Source organism: Calliopsis andreniformis, chromosome 4, assembly GCF_051401765.1.
Source record: "Calliopsis andreniformis isolate RMS-2024a chromosome 4, iyCalAndr_principal, whole genome shotgun sequence".
Classification (NCBI taxonomy): domain Eukaryota; kingdom Metazoa; phylum Arthropoda; class Insecta; order Hymenoptera; family Andrenidae; genus Calliopsis; species Calliopsis andreniformis.
The window spans coordinates 4954067-4972712 of record NC_135065.1 but is presented as its reverse complement, the minus strand read 5'-3'; the positions used below and the strand labels follow the sequence as shown (position 1 = coordinate 4972712).

The following is an 18646-nucleotide window of genomic DNA, read 5'->3' as shown; positions in this document are numbered from 1 at the left end:
TACGCAAGTTGCACCCGATGCACGTTTTTAAATCTCTCCTTTTCGCCGGAAGATAATATGTTTGCGTAACTTTTAATAGCAGGTGTCGATGACAGATCGACAAAGCCTTTTGTTTGGACGATAAATAAGTTTCACATAATGCTTTTCCTTTCTTTTATTTACAAATACATTCGCACGCGAGATCGAATGCAACATTTTCTCGTTAAAAAAATATTACAGTGACATAATACTTTGAACAGTCGAGAATGTACAGAGGATTGCATATACAAAAGTATTTACAAAGCAACTATTGTGACAATAATCGAATCTAAAATTAACTTTTTAATTAGAACATTTTCGTAACTGGGTTACTTATTTCTCTTATAAATGTTTTTACATTATATTTTTATCTTGGTTCTTTATAAAATTTAATTATATTACAGCTGGAAAAATGCAATATTTTTTTAATAATATATGTTAAGCTTCAAACTAGTATTGTAGTTAGAATCGTTTTAATACATACCCATGAAGTTTTATAAAACAAAAAGGATTTCTCTATCGTTCTGTGAATATACAAATGATAAAAAATGATTATTAGTAATTCTGTTTTAATATTTGATCCTTACTTCTTGAAGGAATTCAATCCTGAGAAATATAAGTGATAAATATTCGAATGCAACTAACGATATATCGTTCACTCACGTGGATATTGCTAAATTAGTTTTGTAACATTCTAAACTGCATAAAGGTACTCCGGTTTTTGAACATGAATACTTTTTCGGATTTTTGCATTGATTTACACCGCAAAGAACCTGTGCTGGGGGTTCTTTCCTGAAAACAAAAGCATAACAGAACAGTATATGTTTACTTTCTAACATTTGTAACTAAATTTCTTCGTCATTTCAAAAGATTTTTACTCACGCTTGTGTAGACTGTAATGGAAAATCTTCTCCTGGGGGTAAAGATATTGAACTTTTTTCGAGCGTTAGACGGTATGTAACTAAAGGAACTTGTCTTCTAGAAGGTTTTCCTTTACTAATAACTTTAGAAGCTTTCGATTCTTGCTTTTTCAATAATCGTTCCATTGTTTTTTTCTATAAGCACAAATGAAGAATTTTAGAATGTATTATATTATATACATAAAAAAATATTGTAAATTATAATGGCAATGTTACCTTGTCTTTTTCTCTCTTCTCATCAGCCAACTGTTTCCTCTTTAAAGATTTGAGAGCAGCTTTTTGTATGGCTTCAGCCGTCATAACTTTTTCTTTATATCCAGTTGGTAAAGACATAAGCTGCTCTACACCTGGATTTGGTTCTGTGTCAGTCTTTCTTTCGAACATAGCTCTCTGACGAGCTGTCATTAACTTTGGATCCTTTGGTTTGATTTTTTTCAATTCATCGTCAACCTAAAATTGTAATATATAAAATTTATAATTTCATAAAAATAATACTGGCATTATTTTCTTCCTTTTTTGTGTGAGAAATGTTTTAAATAAATTTGGTCTAAATCATTTGCAATTACCTCTTCAAGTTTTCCAGATTCTATTGCATCAAGCCATCGTTCTTCTTCACTGCTAGTACCGCTATCTTTACCTTTGTTGCTTTTCGGTACCTTTTTCTTTGTTGTGGCTTTTGGTGATGGTGCAGTACTTGATCCCGCAACATTGAAATTTGTTGATTTTGGTACTTTTTCACGAGGCTTTTCTGAACTAGAAAATAATATTAGAACATATAATTTGCATTTACTGATATTTTAAATATATATTTTATTTACCTCTTATCATCTTCTTTCTTCACTTTTACTCTAAAAGTTTTCTTCTTCTCTGTTTCACCCATAACATTAGTAAAATTATCAATCTCCTCATGAGTTGTCTTTTTCTTTTTATGTTTTTTATGCTTATGCTTCTTATGCCTCTTCTGTGGAGATACATCAGTGGTTTCTAAAAACATTGACAAATATATAAATAAGAGAATTATATTGGGTACAGCATAAATGAAACCAAAATTGTATGAAGTATTTCAAATCTTCCGCGCAATGTAATTTCACGAAATGCCATTATCTGTTGTTGATGTCGCTTCACCGAGTTGACTATCTCAAAAGTGCTTTACTAACCCCAGCGATGAAATTAAAAGAAAAAAAAATTAATAAAGTCACTCATTGTTCTACAAACTGAATATTAATTATTCAGTATGTGGAAAATCGTACCTACAGTTATCTCTTCATCTGTGCTCATATCTTTGGTCTTACCCATTTTATCAGAAAGCTGATCCGCTTGATCTGTCAAAACTGTTGAAGACACGATGTATACTATGGTTAAGTGTTAATTTCGCAATCTCAACGTTGGTAGAAAAATTTTAATGTTGGTAAGCATGGAATACAAATTATTGTAACAAATGCAGTCAATTTTATAATTAATGTAAAAATTGAAAATAATAAATCTTTAATGACTTATTCTTGCATTTCATAAACGAAAAGAATCTTTAATTACAAAATTCAATCTTTTAACCGAATAGATTACTTTTGTTTCATCTTTCTACATTTTGTATGATTTTATATCTTTAAAATCAAAATAATTATAATTTTATTTATTTCATTTCTGTAAAAAATTTAGGTTGTAAAATAAAATGCAAAAACAAACGAAATTTGTTCATTAATTATTATAAATTATATGAAACAAATTTAATTGCAAATATTTTCTTTAATAAAATATAATATATTTTCATGTAATAGAACAATAAAAATTAAATGATAACATACTGCATAATGTATGTAATATTACTTATAAGATAATAAAAGGGAAGCAAATATAATTATTCATTTTGACACCATCTGCTGAAAAGTTATTTATTATTTTAAATAAATAATACCATAAATGATTATATATTACTTTTTATTATGTAATTTTTATTTTCATATCACAGTAACACTTATTAATGTGTTGATTACATATTCGTATATATACTGTTAATATTAAATTATTTCATTAATATAACTCTAAACCGTATTATACATTTTAAGCAATTTAAGATACCTATTTTGTTAAGTACGTATGTACATACATTTTTCATTCTATAGTCTTTGTTTCTTTTATTATTTTGTTCTTTTATCCTGGATGTAGTACGCAATGAATATTATGTGGTACTATACTTAATATTTTATGAAAATACCCTGTTCTCCAAACAATTATTATCTGAAGTATTTAATGGCCCCATTTTATACAAATTTATCTTTCTTGAATACAATTTGAAGAAAAATATTTTGCAAGACAGTCTTCTTCCAGCAAATACACATGCAGGCATAAGTAATGAGTTAAAGTATGGTTTAATACATCATAATACTATTAATACTACCTACATGTGCAATGAAAAATATAATTAGTATAATTTTCACAAAACAGTATTGGATGCAATAATATTAACTTTTCATGTCAACATTATTTATATATACATAGAGCAATTCTATTTGTATTCAATGGATTGACATTCATTTGAACTATTATTATTTGATACATTTTTGTTCTCTTTGACAAGATATTTGATAAATTATAAATTAGTATTTCTTCGTATATATCTTCCTTATTTAAAGGAGTTTTCAATTTTAGTCGGATTAAATAACTGGAAGTGTAGATTGGAGAATATTATTTTGTAGGCTGAGCAGCACTTCTTAAGAAAACAATAACTATAAGTGTACTATTCTTGTTTCTGATGTATGAATTAAGTATGAAAACGACAATTAAAAAAAGAGAAAAGAATCACTTGTAAAAATTAGAATTAGATTAGATGATCAATTCACCCGGATACAAGACAAAAATTTGTTGTATATTTTTAAACGACTATAAAACAGAAACGTTGCTGGCTTGCACAATCTGGCTAGATTATAAATTTCGTCGATTTAATAAGTGGACCTTGGCTACCCTATGTATTTTGATGGGACGTACTAGTTTCCTGAAAGAAAACATAAACAATCAGTACAATTTTTACAATTCACTTCTGACAACGACTAATTCTATTATTTTACATATGAAAACATGTAACTTGAACAAATGTTAAAGCTCGTGTCGGTTTTACCTGACTACAAGGCGGCTGCTAAAACTGTGCTCTACCGTAAGGTTGAAAAATTCAAGCAGCGATAATGTTTTCATTAACATAATATATATTGCATTTAGCTTAACTTACATAATACATCATTTTATTAATTATAGTGATTTATAATAAATATGAAATATGAACGATACTCACTACTTATAATTTCAAAATTGTTCTCTTATATAAAATTATAGGAACTGAAACTTTGTTACCGAAACTTATGTTTTTCCATATTGCTATATTGTATACATATAAATATCGTCTTGTATTCGGGAGAATAAAATATATAGATTTTTAATTTCTGAAGTTACAACTCAATGAATAACAGATAATCTTTATATGAAAATTTTCTACAGTGCAACTGTAGGTAGAAAACTCAAATACATATGGTCCCTTCATTAAATGTAGGATTTTGCACCATATAAAGAAAAGCACGCTGTACCAGTTTGTAGTGCTTGTTGAATTACAGCACGTTCTTTTCCATAAATTGAAATATGTAAGTAAAAAGTATTATTATAAGAAAAAATGTACCACATTTTGGAATGATGTACAGAAATTAACACAAAGCTTATATGCTTATAAAAATTATGCTGTTGATAATAGAGGACCTATGTCTGTAATTTCAAACATCAATGCGGAATTAATTAAAGTTTGAGTGAATTTTTAAGTTGCGCCTGACTGATATTTCATATACTCTGTTGTAATTATTTTACTGGCAGTGTTTACTCCAAATCATCCTTTAAGCAGTTTAATAGAATTTTTAAGTTGAAAAATGCAAACACACTTTTTATTTCATTAATTTATTGACATATAGAATTCTGTTTTGTAAAAAAGGATATAAACGTATTGAATTTATCATAATAACAGTAATAGTAATAAAATATTAATAATTACCTTACTAATGATAATAATAATAGCAATGACAATCATAATGGTATAATAGTAGTAACCATAATAATACTTACAACAGGTAACAATGCAGTCCTATATTGTGCAAACTTTTTATACAAGACATCATTCTAAATAACTGCTTAAAAGTTGTCATAGAGTATAAAATAGTAAATAATTCCGTCAGTCACAGAATGGCAACTTCGACTTATTTCTGTTTCATATCTGACACGAACATTTGGCACATGAATAGTACGCGCATCTCTGTTCTCTTAAAAATATGTACCTATTCTTAAATTCTTTATACGAAGGTAAGAAAATAAGAAAAACATTCTTACGTTTTCGTATTACTGTAAACCCTACTGTATAAATGTGATACTAAATAAATATGAGTAAACTCGAGACGAATTTGTCATTCCGTTTTACGTCAAAATTATCTGTAAATGATCTCAGATATGTGAAATAATTAGGATATATGTCTATATACCAAGAGAATATACGTGATGTGTAACTTAGTGGTAGCTCATCGCACAACAAATCCTAATAACATTGCTCATCTGTTTTTGCATGAGAAATAGAGAAAGAGACGCATATATTATTATTTTATAGTATCATATATATGATATTATGTGCGTATGAATATATATCATATATATGAAATTTTGTTGGTGTCTCCTTTTTCATTTTCACACATCTTATTTTATATTGGCTCGCGTCTTAAGGGCGAGGACTCGAACGACGCTAAGGGTTGTGGGATTAGGAAAGGTGAGGGGGGTAAGGTTGGGTCAGTTGGTGTTTTGTTTGTTGGAGCGAAGGCGAGCCAAGCCTGAACGCTCACCCTCTTCTTCATCTGATGTACAAGGTGGCGCACCACTAACTGCACCACGGGAGGATGTAGCTTGCATTAATTCTTGGTCAGGACCATTTCGATGTTCATATAGCAAAATATTTAACGTCTCTTCATAAATTCTCGCCTCTGGAAACTCAACCTATATGTTGTGAATTAAAGGTTTACTTTTTTCCATTATACTTCACTTAAATATTACTTCAAGTTATATAACATTTTCGTAATTACAAATATGGGAATCCTAATGTAATATGAATTATTTGATGTTACCTTCGTGTGTTTCTTATCAGTTGTATATACAATAGAATGACAACAAACTTCTGCAACTTTGCGACCATGGCCATAAAATGTCCAACAACAAATTTCACTGGAGCCAATTACATCTTTAATAAATAGTACTCTACCGCTGAATCTAAGAGACATTTTGTCAAACAGTTCTATGTTTTTTAACAGATTGTCATCTGATGTACTGCAAAGATAAGGCTTTATATATATATTTATTCTTCACTTTGTTGCATATTATAATATCAATGAAACAGGTAGTATCACCTTGTGTACGAATATTTGTTATTGTGCCTATTAATGAGCAATTTCACTACAGGCTTTGTAGTACTGCTAATTAATAACTGCTCTTCTCTTTGGGAAGTGATAAGCGGAACTCTACAAATAGGTTCAGCCTCTCTCTCCTTCCGTAAAAGCGCTTGTTCACAAGATTCAGCTAGTTCACTGATACAATAATATTTTGCTTCTGCGAGTAGTTCTGCCATTTCTTTTGTGCTTTCTGGTAATGGTACAGAACCGTCCCTTAAGAAATTCAAAATTGTTCCAAAATGTTTACCACACCTATCTATTAATATCCACCCTGTAAATAAAATTGACAAAATTGAAATAAAAAATCAATTATTGCTGTATTCTATTATGAACAAATAAAAAACTTGAAATATGTGTTTAAAGAATTATGAATATTTCATAGACCAAAATATAATTCTTTATTATAGAAACTTTAATATACTTTTGAGACATATTTGAAACATTCTAATAAATATGACAGAACTCATTATTGGAATAAGAGGCATTGCAATGTGATACAGTAAATATTAAAGTCAATCTGACCCAGAATTAAGTGACTTTTATCAATGCTACTTGGAGAATATATCAGGTAAAGTAGAATGCATTTTGTGCTGTTTTGTATAGTATACATACTTGTTACTTTAGTATTATATAGATTAATATTTTACTTGTTTTCTAAAACAGTGGGCACTTGTATGTACATATTTACCTAAGTACTTATCTGATTTCGTAGGAAACTTTCTATTATCTACTTACAATGCAAATGTAAAACAATTCTAACTTGGAGACAATTAAAAACTATACATTCAGTCGAACACAATACAAGTGCTACACGACTCACAAAAAAAAAGAATGAAAAACCATCTTATATTTTATGGAAAATGTATAAATAAACCTCATTTTCTCTTCTTGATTCAGCTTAACTTAGCTGGAAACTAGGAATGTTCACAATTTTCAATACAAGAAGAACGCAAGCAGAATTTGAATATGAAAAAATGATTTGTTCTCCATATAAGCGGATAAAGTCTATGTAATTATTCATTTTACATTTAGTAACAAATCATTTACTATGAATGGAGACCAGGTACATTCGAATGTTATATTTTTCAGATGTGTTCAATTTAACCCGACCAGCTCCAGTGGTGCAATTATTTCAGTAGTACATCAAAGTTAATTATTATGAAACATCTCACCTTCAGAGTCTGTGAGAACTTCCATGCGGCCACTAAACATAGCACGCAGCATAGTGTCATGTTTTTTGAGAGTGCCTACTGTTGTATAGTGCAAGGAACCGCCGATATTGAGCTTGACGTATTCTGAAGGATTAATTCCCACTTTGTGATCTCCAGACATAACGAATGACGGCGACGACGTTTCGAACCGTCAAATATCGATGACAATGAATATTCAGACGAGGAGGTACATCGATTTTATTAGACGTCAAATCGAAAATATAACAGAGAAAGAGCGAATCGTCGCAAGTCTTGAACAACGCAGGCGATAAACGATAACCAATACAAGGATACTTTACGTGGCGTTTATTAACCTCATCTTAAATATTATTACCCTTACATAAACGGCACGATTCACTGGTCTTTTATGTCTTGCGACTCGACAGAAAAATACACCCTATCGTACCCCCATTTTGGTGAGTGAGTGACTAGCACGAAGAAACGGAGATTAGTCGGAGGCACGCGCAGGCGCTGTTGTCTAACAGTCGATCGTTTGTTTATTTAAGAAAATGGCGGACTCCTTGGCAAAGTATGGAATTTACATTGACGATTTATGCAAGATCCGCGTATTAGAACCGGAAGTGGCAAATCAGACGAATAAACTCAAAGAGGAATGCCAGAATTTCGTGTCGAGTGAGTTTCATGGGAATCGTTTTCTTTGCAGGCTAATTCGTACGAGTTCGTTTGCGGTCTCAGTACACGTGTCCTCGTCGAGAAATTGGATTTATGAACCTTATCGTTCGACTTACCTTGCTATTTTTTACTCCTTTGTGGATTTGATAACTACCGAATACGCCCTTAGAGAAAACAAACGCGTGCACATTCTTACTGGCAGTAATTACTGCCATCTACATAGATTGCCGCCTTTGAAATAAATCTTGACCAATGTTCGAGGCGAATGCCTTCTATGATAGATCGAAACTATTTCAGATATTTATTTTCTTCATTTAACTTGAAATTTTATTATTCTTATCATGGAAGTTTCCCTGCTAATTGTGTCAATTCTTCTACACAAGAAGTACTATCATAGAAGGTTTAGCTTTGATGCAGCGTAAATGTTTAGAAGTTTTAAATTTTTTCATGCTGTTGGATAAAGTTTGTATATCATTCTCCATTTCTCAGAAATTACCGATTTCCAAACGAACACCGATGAATTTATTCAAATAATAGATCGGTTGGCGAACGAAGTGGAAAAAGAAAAGATGAGAACGATTGGAACACGAAACTTACTTCGTTCGGTAGCGAAGGAAAGGGATGCTCAAAAACAGCAAATTCAGGTTATGATCAAATTGATTAGGGAAATGGATGCGTTAAGCCATGTTCCCACATGTATAACGCTAATCAATTAAAACCTTCATGTTGTGTATGAAATGTATATTATAAAAAGAAGCTGTGCTTCTATTTGTAAATATGATCCTTTTAAATACTTTATTCCATTTTATTACACCTATGCAATAAATTGATCTTGGAAAATGTAATTGAGAATGTTCGAAAAATATGCACATGTAGGAATGTGGCTTTAGAGTTTAAATTAAGTTTGGAGTAATATTTAGCACATATTACTAAAATTTAATTAGCTAAGTTAGAAACCTTATTATTTTCAACATCCATTATCAATATCATGGAAAGTAAAAATAAGATTAACTATCGTTCTAAGTTAAAAAATATAAAAGTATTTGAATAACACGTTCTTTTTGTAACAGCACATACCTTTATGTATCGTATATTTTAAAAAAATTTGCTTCTATATTAGTAGAATATGTGCTGAATCTTTTTGATATAAATAACTTAAATAATTGCATATATCAAGTAAAATGAAAACAATTTAAAAAATATAGATGTTCATTATTTCAGGCTCAGATTGTTGAAAAATCAATGGAACTAGAACGGCTTCGTATACAATACGAATCTTTAAAAAAGATCGAAATGGAACAACTGGAAACTATTGAACAATTAACAGTGAATTGAATATTGTATTTAAAGAATTATATTTATTGTAAAATTTCTAATCCTGTCTTAAATATGTGCGTTATTGTCCAATCATGTTTAAAATGTTTTCGTATATGTAGTCGTTAAACAAGGTGAGGAGTAAAAGTAAAAATACCAATGATAATTAGAGCGACATATATTACGAAACAAGATATTTATACATAATTTTATGACGAAGTTTGCAATTGAGACGGTATCGGGGTTTAAACCCTTCTTAATAAGACGGCGTCAACTGTACATACATATTGTGAAGGTCTCAACCCCTGAATGAGAAAGGCACATCAGTCAATTCTGAGTGATACTAGGTACTGCTTCTAGTATGCGTATGCTACTGATCACCTTGACAGTGGTGTTATTTTTTTTTTTTATTTTCGCAAAAGTTACGATTACTTTCTGTACGTAATTATAAACAGATTTCATACAATAATTACTGTCTACTAACAGCCGCAATTACATGTGAGCATCTGTAGGAGATGAGTAACAATAGAAATCTAAAGATACCGCAATTTGTATCAATAATTTATCTAACAGCTACACCAGTTTATTTAACGAAAACTTTGCATTTTACAATACACTTATTGCGGTATCGTATGTTCATATTGCGATGAAATAGTGATATAATGAAATTATGCTTGTGAGATAAAAAATTCGTAAAGTAGTATTCCTATACTAATTAAAAATTTTCCTTATGCATGTATCATAGATATATAAAAAAGAAATCGAACTAGTCTTATAGATGAGAAACTATGTAAGCACATAGCGAAAATGTAACGATTCATATTTCCGCTGAAATAAAATACGCATCTTTTAGAAACAAATAATTTAAATATTTTTTCATCTTTGTTGCATGTTCCTTACGATAATTTAGTCTACGTTTTAATACATATTTCATCAATGTCCAATTTTAAAACTGTGTCTCTATTTAAATAGTCCTTAATTTAATCGATTATTTTACTATTTTTGCTTTTTAATCGGTTATTATTTTTACGTTATAAATTTACAAATAATTTATGATGTCGAGGGGAACTCGAAACAAAATTTAGGGCTTTTTTAAAGTAGACAGTACCCCATAGTAGTGTACCTTCATTTAACAGTATTTTTAGTATAAGATCACAAATTGGTAACGTGTAATACACAATTCTCTTCATTACACGATACAGTTCATGAATTTTAAGACTACTCGCACACCCATCCATTCAACCACTATACCCAGGGATTCAAAAATAAACTTTATTTCGTAAAAATAAGAAATGGTATCGTGTTGAATTACAAATATAAATCCTATAGTCTAAATTTATAAATATGTACAATTACATATCTACTATGGATGTCTTCTAAAAACTCAAAGAGTATACTTTATAAATGTTGATGGAGCAAATGAGATGATGCACAATTAAATTTTCTTTAATGAAAAAATCAGAACTGAAAGTATTCAAATGTGGAAAATCATTTAAAAAGCCTGAAGTTTAAAAAAATGTATTTTTGATGCAACTGTTACAGTATCTTATGCTATTCATGAAATCTTACAAGGCTTTGACTTAATAAACGATTTTAGATCGGTGTTATTAATATTCGTCATCTACCTTATAGTTACTGTAGAAAGTACTTATAAAGAGAAACATCTATTGTATTGTTAATTATACAGAATTCTGTTTGTTTGTCTTACATAATTTGTACATGATGTTATAAAAATGTTAGACCGTATGACAGTTTACCCACTAATGACAGATGAAATGTAGTTCTGAGTCATTCATTTTTAAGTAAAAAATAAACAGCAAAGTGTTCGCTTATGTTAAAGTGACGTCTAGTGTCGAAATGCAAGCAATAAATTATCATCCTCATATGCTCCAACTCATCAGTCTGCCACCAATAGTCAGTATTAAGATACTTTACATGTTATTTGAAGTAACTTTGTATTGAACGCCATCAAGTTTCCGTTCAAAATTCACAGTTCTATAGAATTACACAATTTTACATAAATTCACATTCACTCATTTGTTTTCAGAGATCAGTTTATAACATTTAACACAAATTTCACATAGTTGCCTCCGTTTTAGGACGCTTGCAAGGTGTTATCGTATTTTCCTGCGTAACGCAATCGTTACTCCCTTCTGTGGATATAGATGGTGATAATGACCTTTTAGCAGTACATACTTCAGCAGTAGTACTGTTTGTCACGGCATCGACCGGTGGCTTAAATCGAACTATTACAGCTGTCATATTGTCACATCCTGTACCGTCTCCACAAGTGTCAGGAGCGAGACAATAGTCAAACAGCTGTAATAAATGTCATATTTTTTTTTACTGATTATCGAAATTCACGCTGTAAATTAAAATAAAACAGAATATTATTACATACCTCTTCGCAAATCTTTGAAAGATTATCGTAATTGTTTGTTAAACGAGTACGAATAAATTGTATAACGTCTTGACTTGACATAAAATTCCAAATTCCGTCACAGGCAAGCACCATAAATTCATCTTTTTCTGGCTCAATTGTGATATGCCTCACATCAGGAAGTGCAGAGATCATTTGCTCTTGTGGTGGTAAATCTACATTTTGTTTATAAGCATGGTCCCCAAGTGCCCTTGATAAATTGAGGCCACCATTTACTCTGCCATCAGCTGTTACTTTTCCACCGGCTTTTACTATGCGTTCCATTTCTGGTTCATCTTCAGGTTTATGATCTAAACTGAGTTCAACTGCTTGGCCATCCCTACATAAAACACAACGGGAATCGCCAGCATTTGCTACATATAATTCATTTCCCTTTAGTACTGCAACTACTGCTGTACATCCACTATCGTAACCTGGCTGTATAAATCAATGATTTATATTATTTAATTTAAAATTTCATTTCATGCATTCTTAATATAAATAAAACGTTTCAATATTTAAAAATTTCAATCATATCGCAATAGTATCCTTGAATATATTTTATAAACCAAGTATTGTACCTCTTCTGTATCCATCATAAGACTTTCACCATCATCGTCATTGTCGTCATCATCAACATTACCATCCCCATCTTCGTCTTCTTCATCTTCATCTTCATCTTCGTCTTCATCACTTTCATCTTCGTCAATATCTTCTGTGTCGTCTTCGTCGCTAAAATTATGTACAATACAAAGATAACGTAAAATCTATATTGACGACTAAGACTGTATACGTAGAGAAGAAATTCTTTGCTCAATTAGCAGTTTCTACCTTTCTGATACTCCATCGAATGTTTCATCGTTTTCATCATCATCTTCTTCTTCTGAATCATCATTATCTTTTTTGAGAAGAGTATGATATAATGTAATAGGTTGAATTCTTTTTCTACCAGTGCTGCTTATTCGTTCTTGTTGTCCTGCATCTCCATTTTCTACTGGAGTACACGAGCTACTGGATACATTATCACCTCCACTCTTACTACTGTCTGCATCACCAATCCGCTTTGATTCTTCGCCATTTATTTCCACTTCATTTGCATTTGATTCTGTGCATGTAATTTTGCTAGGACTTGAAACCTTTTTGTTCACATCTTCAGAACTGTCAGGCATGTCTGCAGTTTTTGTCGGTTCTACATCTGCTGTTGATACTACTGGTGGAGATGTATGAACATTTCCATTACTAGTTGTTGAATCAAGAACCTGTTCAGCTTCGTTGTTTCCAGGACATTCTGATTCCTTTTGGTCCATTGTACTAGATAAAGTCGATCCACATGGTTGACTGGAACTACTCACATCACTTTCATTTGTATTCCATGAAGAGGAAGATGACGAACATCCTGCACCAGATGACGATGAACTTGCTTTTTCTCTACCTCTACGACCACGCAGATAAGGGCTTGCAGAACATGCTCGTTTATTGCATTTTTCATTTTTCAAATTTTTTAACTGAGGATTCGATTCTGACTGATATTTTGCCATTACTTCTTCCAATGGCATTGTTGCCTCCATACATAAATTTTTAACATTTTCTTCTTCATCTATGTGTAATGTAATGTATGAAGACTACTTTATTAAATACATCTTTATACAAGGAAATGAGTGGAACAAACTAATAATTATAAAATGTAATGGTATAATTTATATGTATAATTCACTAAAAAATATATTTTGAGTATAAAAAGAAACGCACCAGAATCATTTATGTTGTCTTTTTTTTTGTCTGATGTAGATGTTCCTGCAAGCTCTTTAAGGATACTAACTACTTCAGGTTTTTCAAGTGTAGCATCGAAGCCTAAAAAGGCATCGATCAAAGCTTGTCTAATGTCCCCTCTTTTGTATGCCTCTGTTTGTTTAATAAAATCTGGGAGGTTACTTGCGCAATATGTTGCCACATCGTGTCCACCATGACCATCATATACAGCAAATAAAGAAACATTTTCATCAAAATCTATGCAACAATTGTGTGCATCCTATAAACAAATAATTAAATTATGAGTATAAATATTAATAGAACATGCAAGGTAGGGACAAATTCATAGTAGACTCAATGAGAATATGTTTATTACAAAAAAAGAAACTGAAAGTATAAACAAGCTTCCACGATTTAATTTAAGATTTTGTTTTTGAAAAAGTAAATTTGAAAGCCAAGTTGTTAAAAAACTTAAATTATATTTATTCTTCTACTTTAAAATTGCTGAAAATATTATTGCTATAAATACAGCTACACTTATTAAATCAAAAACATATGAATCCTTGTTAATATCCTTTGAACTTATCTGCTTCAATTGTAAAACTTATGTCTGTAATGCAAATTAATAAATAAAAATCATGAAGAATTATGTCAAAATCTTTTCTCTATAATGTAATAAAATACATTCAGGTGAAGAAGGTGGATAATAAAAGTAATTCTTAGAATAATAATTCCGCTTGTGCACAAGTAACATATATACATGTAGCTAATGTACATTTTATGTCAAATACTACCAAAAACAAAATCTAAAGATAATAAACATACATATACTTTCAATGTATTTATATACAAAAAAATGTTTTCCTTTCAGCCGTACTAAGAATGTGTCTCTGACCTGTACGCCAATTTAAATTAATTTAAGTTTTGAACGAGTTCTATATTTCATACATTACACGTACCTCAAATAATCAAAATTGATCAAAAGTGATTTTACAAACAGTATGTAAACCTTTAGATATATAAATAAGGTTATCCTTCCTTTTAATACTACAAACACACACACACACATACACACACATACACACACAAATAAATCAAGTAAACAAGTATGCTTTCAAGAAACAAGGTGCTCCAAGTAACAAATGACTCTGTATGCAATACAGAAACACATTCCATTCCACAGAAACTTACAATTAAACCCTCCTAAATTGATATTCTAATTCCCCCACACTTTATTCACGAAATCTCATTAACAAACCGAATTTATTTCAAATAAACATTCAGATCGTGTTGCATTCAACAATCCTGACAGTATCATTATTTCCTCACTCCTAAACAGCAATACAGAAAACTAATCACGCGAAGTCGACGAATCCCCGAATAAATTGCCAATAAAAAACCGTATCGCACGCATGAAACGCGAAAGTCATGGTGGATCGTAAGAACTCTTCACCGAAAAAGGTCTCGAACGCGCGATAAAGAGCATCGTCAATTTCGCGACAGCAACGTCCGCGAATTTCCTCGCACGTGAAACGTCGAAACGTTCCCGTTACATTCGCCGCGGCATTTCCTGCATCATCGGTTATCGGATAGACCGAATTTCGCGCTTCGAGGCATAGGCGGATTACGTTTCCGATGGATCAGGATGGATGTCGTAACAGCACGACGAAACGGTGAACCGGCAAACCGTTCTCTGACCGAAACGAAACTGGGTAACGGTGCACTGGCCGCTCGAGGGTTTTACCTTACCTCTTGACTAATTCGCCAGCCTTGCATGGAACTCGCGCCGAACGCGACATTCTTCCCAACTTGGTCGCTCGACACTTTCTTCGTAATCGGCTTTGACAAGTATGCACCCATTTTCGCTCGTGCACGGTGATATTTTCCTCGATTATCTCGCGTCCGCGTATTATCACAATATCCCGATGAAATTACTATTCGCAAGCGCGGCGCACAGTCGTTAACTAGCCTCCATGACCGGTTTGGGTTTCTGTTTTCACTGCGTCGATGGCGCCATCTGGACCGCCACTTTTCCTGCATGCGCACTGCGTTTTCGCGCCAAACTTTCGACGATTTTTCGTTGCTACGGAATGGCGGTTTGCGGTAGGACACGGGACCATCGATCTTTTCGACGTTTCAGACGATTTTCGGTAAGCACGCCGCGGGGACGATTGATTTTGGGTTTCAGGCGATCCTCAGTGGTTTGGTAGTGAGTCGTTTGCGGGGGATTAACAGGGGAATGGTGGGAAGGGTTTTTGAGTTTGAAATAACGAGGGTGGCTTTTTGTAACGGTTTCTACCGGTTCATAACCGTCTTCCATAAACCGTTGTTTATGGAAAATAAGTAGAGTTGATTGTTTAATGGTTTTTGTACGCGTAACCTTATGATTTTATGTAAAGAATATTGTGGAGTTATATCGAATATGGGTAAAGTAATTATAGTAAAATAGGATGTACAGAAGTTGTAGATTTTTTATTTTAGTAGTGTTTGTGGTATATTATTTATGAAGAATGTATAATTGCATTGTTTTATAAGATATTGTGGAGTACTTATATCGAATATGGGTAAAGTAATTATAGTAAAATAGTTCATGTTTAATTATAGAGTTATTAGAAATAGGATCTACAGAAGTTGTAGATTTTTTATTTTAGTAGTGTTTGTGGTATATTATTTATGAAGAATGTATAATTGCATTGTTTTATAAGATATTGTGGAGTACTTATATCGAATATGGGTAAAGTAATTATAGTCAAATAGTTAATATTTAATTATAGAGTTATTAGAAATAGGATGTACAGAAGTTGTAGGTTTTTTGTTTTGGTAGTGTTTGTAGTATATTGTTCATGAAGAATAATTACATTGTTTTATAAGATGTGTTTGTTGATCGTAGATAAGTGAAAGAAGAGAAATGGTACGGAACCAAAGTCACGTATGCACGCATTATGTGGAAGTTATGGCGAGGGAACTATGGGAGAGAGATTGGCAGCCGGTAAGTACGAAGTTTTCCCATAGCTTTTAATTTCTGAAATTTATATTGTGTTTATAATATTGAGTCTAACGAAATTATATTAATTATTTGAAAATTGAATTACGTGGATGGGTGAAGTATATTGAATATTGAGGGAATAGAAAAATTGAATATTTAATTGTGCAACTGCGTTGAAGTCGGTCGTGTATCAAAGACCATTGGTCGGTGTAATGCACGAGTATATGCAAATATCGAAGGATAAATCATTGTAGAAATTGCAATCTTTTTTTAAAAGTGTTATACAAATTCAATTTCTTTAATTAGGAAGAAATACTTTAGGAAGCATTTGAGAAAACATAATAAGGGTTTTTTCTATATTTTCAAACGTATTAAATATATTTTCTATTTATACGTTTGCAAAGTATATAAGAGTCAAAGAAATGAATTATTTGTTTTATGTTATTAAATTCTTAGAAACTTATACAATCCATTCGTAATAGAAGCACGTAAATAAATAGTTTTATCTATATTTTAAATATAATAAGACATTTTATTAAGCAAAATAAATTTCGTTATTTGTTTATCATTATTCATTACATGCAATTTACTACTGTGTTGCAAAATATTAAATAAATAATTTTAAACATTGATAAGTATATACATAAAAGAAGTATATTCACATTATTATCTACTGTACTATAAAGAATTCGAGAAGATTAAAAAAAAGAACAGAAACAGAATCAAGACTTACAAGAAATAAAATTTAGGAAAATAAGGAAGAAGTAAAAAAATATATAATTATACATATTTGATACACTTTAAAAAAAATTTACCTACGTGCTTCTGCATTGAGTTTATTTATAAATTTACAATAACGTTTACTATGTTTTCTACTCCTACTGTACAGTATTTGAGAACTTTAAAAACAAGGGTGATCGATATTCTATCTAAAGTCTACATGGTAATTGCAGGAAATCAAAATTCCTTATTATGTTGTAAATTGTAGAAACTTCAACGCAACAAGAACTTCAAGTTTCTAAGTACAGTGTTATTCTCGTGTACTTTATCTTGAATCTTCAAGATAATTTCTCATTAAAGATTAAATATTCAGCGAATATAGGAAACCAAGGACGGACATAAAGTTTGTCTGTATATGAAGTGTACACAATCTACTTCAATTCTCAAACTTTTTTCTTTACAATGTGTTGAAGACTCTTTGTCTCTAACAATGAATATAAACAAGTGCAGTTTAGAGAATGTAAAATACATAAATTTATTATTATTGAAAAATATATTTATTAAATTTATTATTATTGAAAAATATATAAATTTATGTACAACATAGAACGTATAATCGACACATTCAAGTTTAGGTGAACTTTGATATTTTCATATGGTATTATTTTTTTCGCTCACTTTTTTTTGTAACTATTTCCTATCATTCATACAATTTTTTAAATACATCGTAGAACAGGCACTGAAATTAGAGCTGAAAGTATCCTTTGCATATTATTCCAGCTTAATTACGTTAATGTAGAACAGTTCGTTTCTATCTATTTCATTCCTAAGATACGTACGTACGCATTGTATATTATCCAAAGTAGTGATTATGCCAAAGTACCTTCTAACTATTACGAATGCAAATGATAATAGTCCGCATTCACCTCTATTGCATACGATCTAGAATAACCTCGTTTCTAGATGCCTGGATTTTAGCTAGAAATGAACTTTCTTTTAGTAAATCCATCACGTTTTTCGCATTTCATATATAAACCTCTTCAAAATTTCGAACTCATTTTCCTATAAATTGAATTCATTCAAGAATGTATACTTGTTATTCATATAGAACAACAAACACATCTTCAGAAAGCGATAGTAATAACAGAGTAATAACAGATTGTATTGCATGCAATTTAATTATCCTTTATGAAAGCAACTGATGTTTGTTAATTTATATA

The 18646-nt window shown here is 31.0% G+C and overlaps 4 protein-coding genes across 9 annotated transcripts; 1 reads left to right on the top strand and 3 right to left on the bottom strand.

Moving 5' to 3' along the window:
• Window positions 1–111: 111 nt before the first annotated feature.
• LOC143177838 (INO80 complex subunit B) lies at window positions 112–8713 on the bottom strand. 5 transcript variants are annotated; one of them, XM_076376078.1, is made up of 8 exons: window positions 2189–2295; window positions 1757–1922; window positions 1505–1691; window positions 1155–1388; window positions 901–1073; window positions 682–810; window positions 503–542; window positions 113–422 (listed from the first exon to the last, which is right to left on the bottom strand). In XM_076376078.1, the coding sequence occupies exons 1-8, from the start codon at window positions 2232–2234 to the stop codon at window positions 417–419; spliced, it is 981 nt and encodes a 326-aa protein (XP_076232193.1). In that variant the 5' UTR covers window positions 2235–2295; the 3' UTR covers window positions 113–416. The 5 variants fall into 5 exon arrangements, with proteins under 5 accessions (XP_076232195.1, XP_076232192.1, XP_076232194.1 ...); XM_076376080.1 differs by lacking the exon at window positions 2189–2295 and adding an exon at window positions 8355–8713 and having other exon boundaries at window positions 112–542; XM_076376077.1 differs by having other exon boundaries at window positions 112–542.
• LOC143177839 (BTB/POZ domain-containing adapter for CUL3-mediated RhoA degradation protein 3) lies at window positions 2865–7735 on the bottom strand. 2 transcript variants are annotated; one of them, XM_076376083.1, is made up of 5 exons: window positions 7567–7735; window positions 6353–6665; window positions 6074–6272; window positions 5795–5945; window positions 2865–3927 (listed from the first exon to the last, which is right to left on the bottom strand). In XM_076376083.1, the coding sequence occupies exons 1-5, from the start codon at window positions 7724–7726 to the stop codon at window positions 3920–3922; spliced, it is 831 nt and encodes a 276-aa protein (XP_076232198.1). In that variant the 5' UTR covers window positions 7727–7735; the 3' UTR covers window positions 2865–3919. The 2 variants fall into 2 exon arrangements, with proteins under 2 accessions (XP_076232198.1, XP_076232197.1); XM_076376082.1 differs by having other exon boundaries at window positions 2865–5945.
• On the top strand, window positions 7887–9727 carry Ift20 (intraflagellar transport 20). Its single transcript, XM_076376084.1, has 4 exons — window positions 7887–8021; window positions 8112–8238; window positions 8728–8882; window positions 9460–9727. Exons 2-4 carry the CDS (start codon window positions 8115–8117, stop codon window positions 9571–9573), a joined length of 393 nt encoding a protein of 130 aa, XP_076232199.1. The 5' UTR covers window positions 7887–8021; window positions 8112–8114; the 3' UTR covers window positions 9574–9727.
• Window positions 9713–15674, bottom strand: LOC143177837 (protein phosphatase 1G). Its single transcript, XM_076376075.1, has 6 exons — window positions 15470–15674; window positions 13721–14000; window positions 12803–13568; window positions 12553–12703; window positions 11954–12409; window positions 9713–11871 (listed from the first exon to the last, which is right to left on the bottom strand). The coding sequence occupies exons 1-6, from the start codon at window positions 15578–15580 to the stop codon at window positions 11629–11631; spliced, it is 2007 nt and encodes a 668-aa protein (XP_076232190.1). The 5' UTR covers window positions 15581–15674; the 3' UTR covers window positions 9713–11628.
• Between the last annotated feature and the right edge of the window lie 2972 nt (window positions 15675–18646).

Coding starts and splice junctions, on each gene's coding strand:
- Ift20 (XM_076376084.1), top strand. CDS start 8,115: ATGGCGGACTCCTTGGCAAAGTATGGAATTTACATTGACGATTTATGC. Junction 8,239..8,727: donor ATGCCAGAATTTCGTGTCGA/GTGAGTTTCATG, acceptor TCCATTTCTCAG/AAATTACCGATTTCCAAACG. Junction 8,883..9,459: donor CTCAAAAACAGCAAATTCAG/GTTATGATCAAA, acceptor TCATTATTTCAG/GCTCAGATTGTTGAAAAATC.
- LOC143177838 (XM_076376077.1), bottom strand. CDS start 2,234: ATGGGTAAGACCAAAGATATGAGCACAGATGAAGAGATAACTGTAG. Junction 1,389..1,504: donor AATCTGGAAAACTTGAAGAG/GTAATTGCAAAT, acceptor TTACAATTTTAG/GTTGACGATGAATTGAAAAA. Junction 1,074..1,154: donor AGAAGAGAGAAAAAGACAAG/GTAACATTGCCA, acceptor TTGTGCTTATAG/AAAAAAACAATGGAACGATT.
- LOC143177839 (XM_076376082.1), bottom strand. CDS start 7,726: ATGTCTGGAGATCACAAAGTGGGAATTAATCCTTCAGAATACGTCAAG. Junction 6,666..7,566: donor AGTTCTCACAGACTCTGAAG/GTGAGATGTTTC, acceptor TTTTATTTACAG/GGTGGATATTAATAGATAGG. Junction 5,946..6,073: donor CTGATAAGAAACACACGAAG/GTAACATCAAAT, acceptor CACAACATATAG/GTTGAGTTTCCAGAGGCGAG.
- LOC143177837 (XM_076376075.1), bottom strand. CDS start 15,580: ATGGGTGCATACTTGTCAAAGCCGATTACGAAGAAAGTGTCGAGCGAC. Junction 12,704..12,802: donor TTCGATGGAGTATCAGAAAG/GTAGAAACTGCT, acceptor ACATAATTTTAG/CGACGAAGACGACACAGAAG. Junction 11,872..11,953: donor TTTCAAAGATTTGCGAAGAG/GTATGTAATAAT, acceptor CATTTATTACAG/CTGTTTGACTATTGTCTCGC.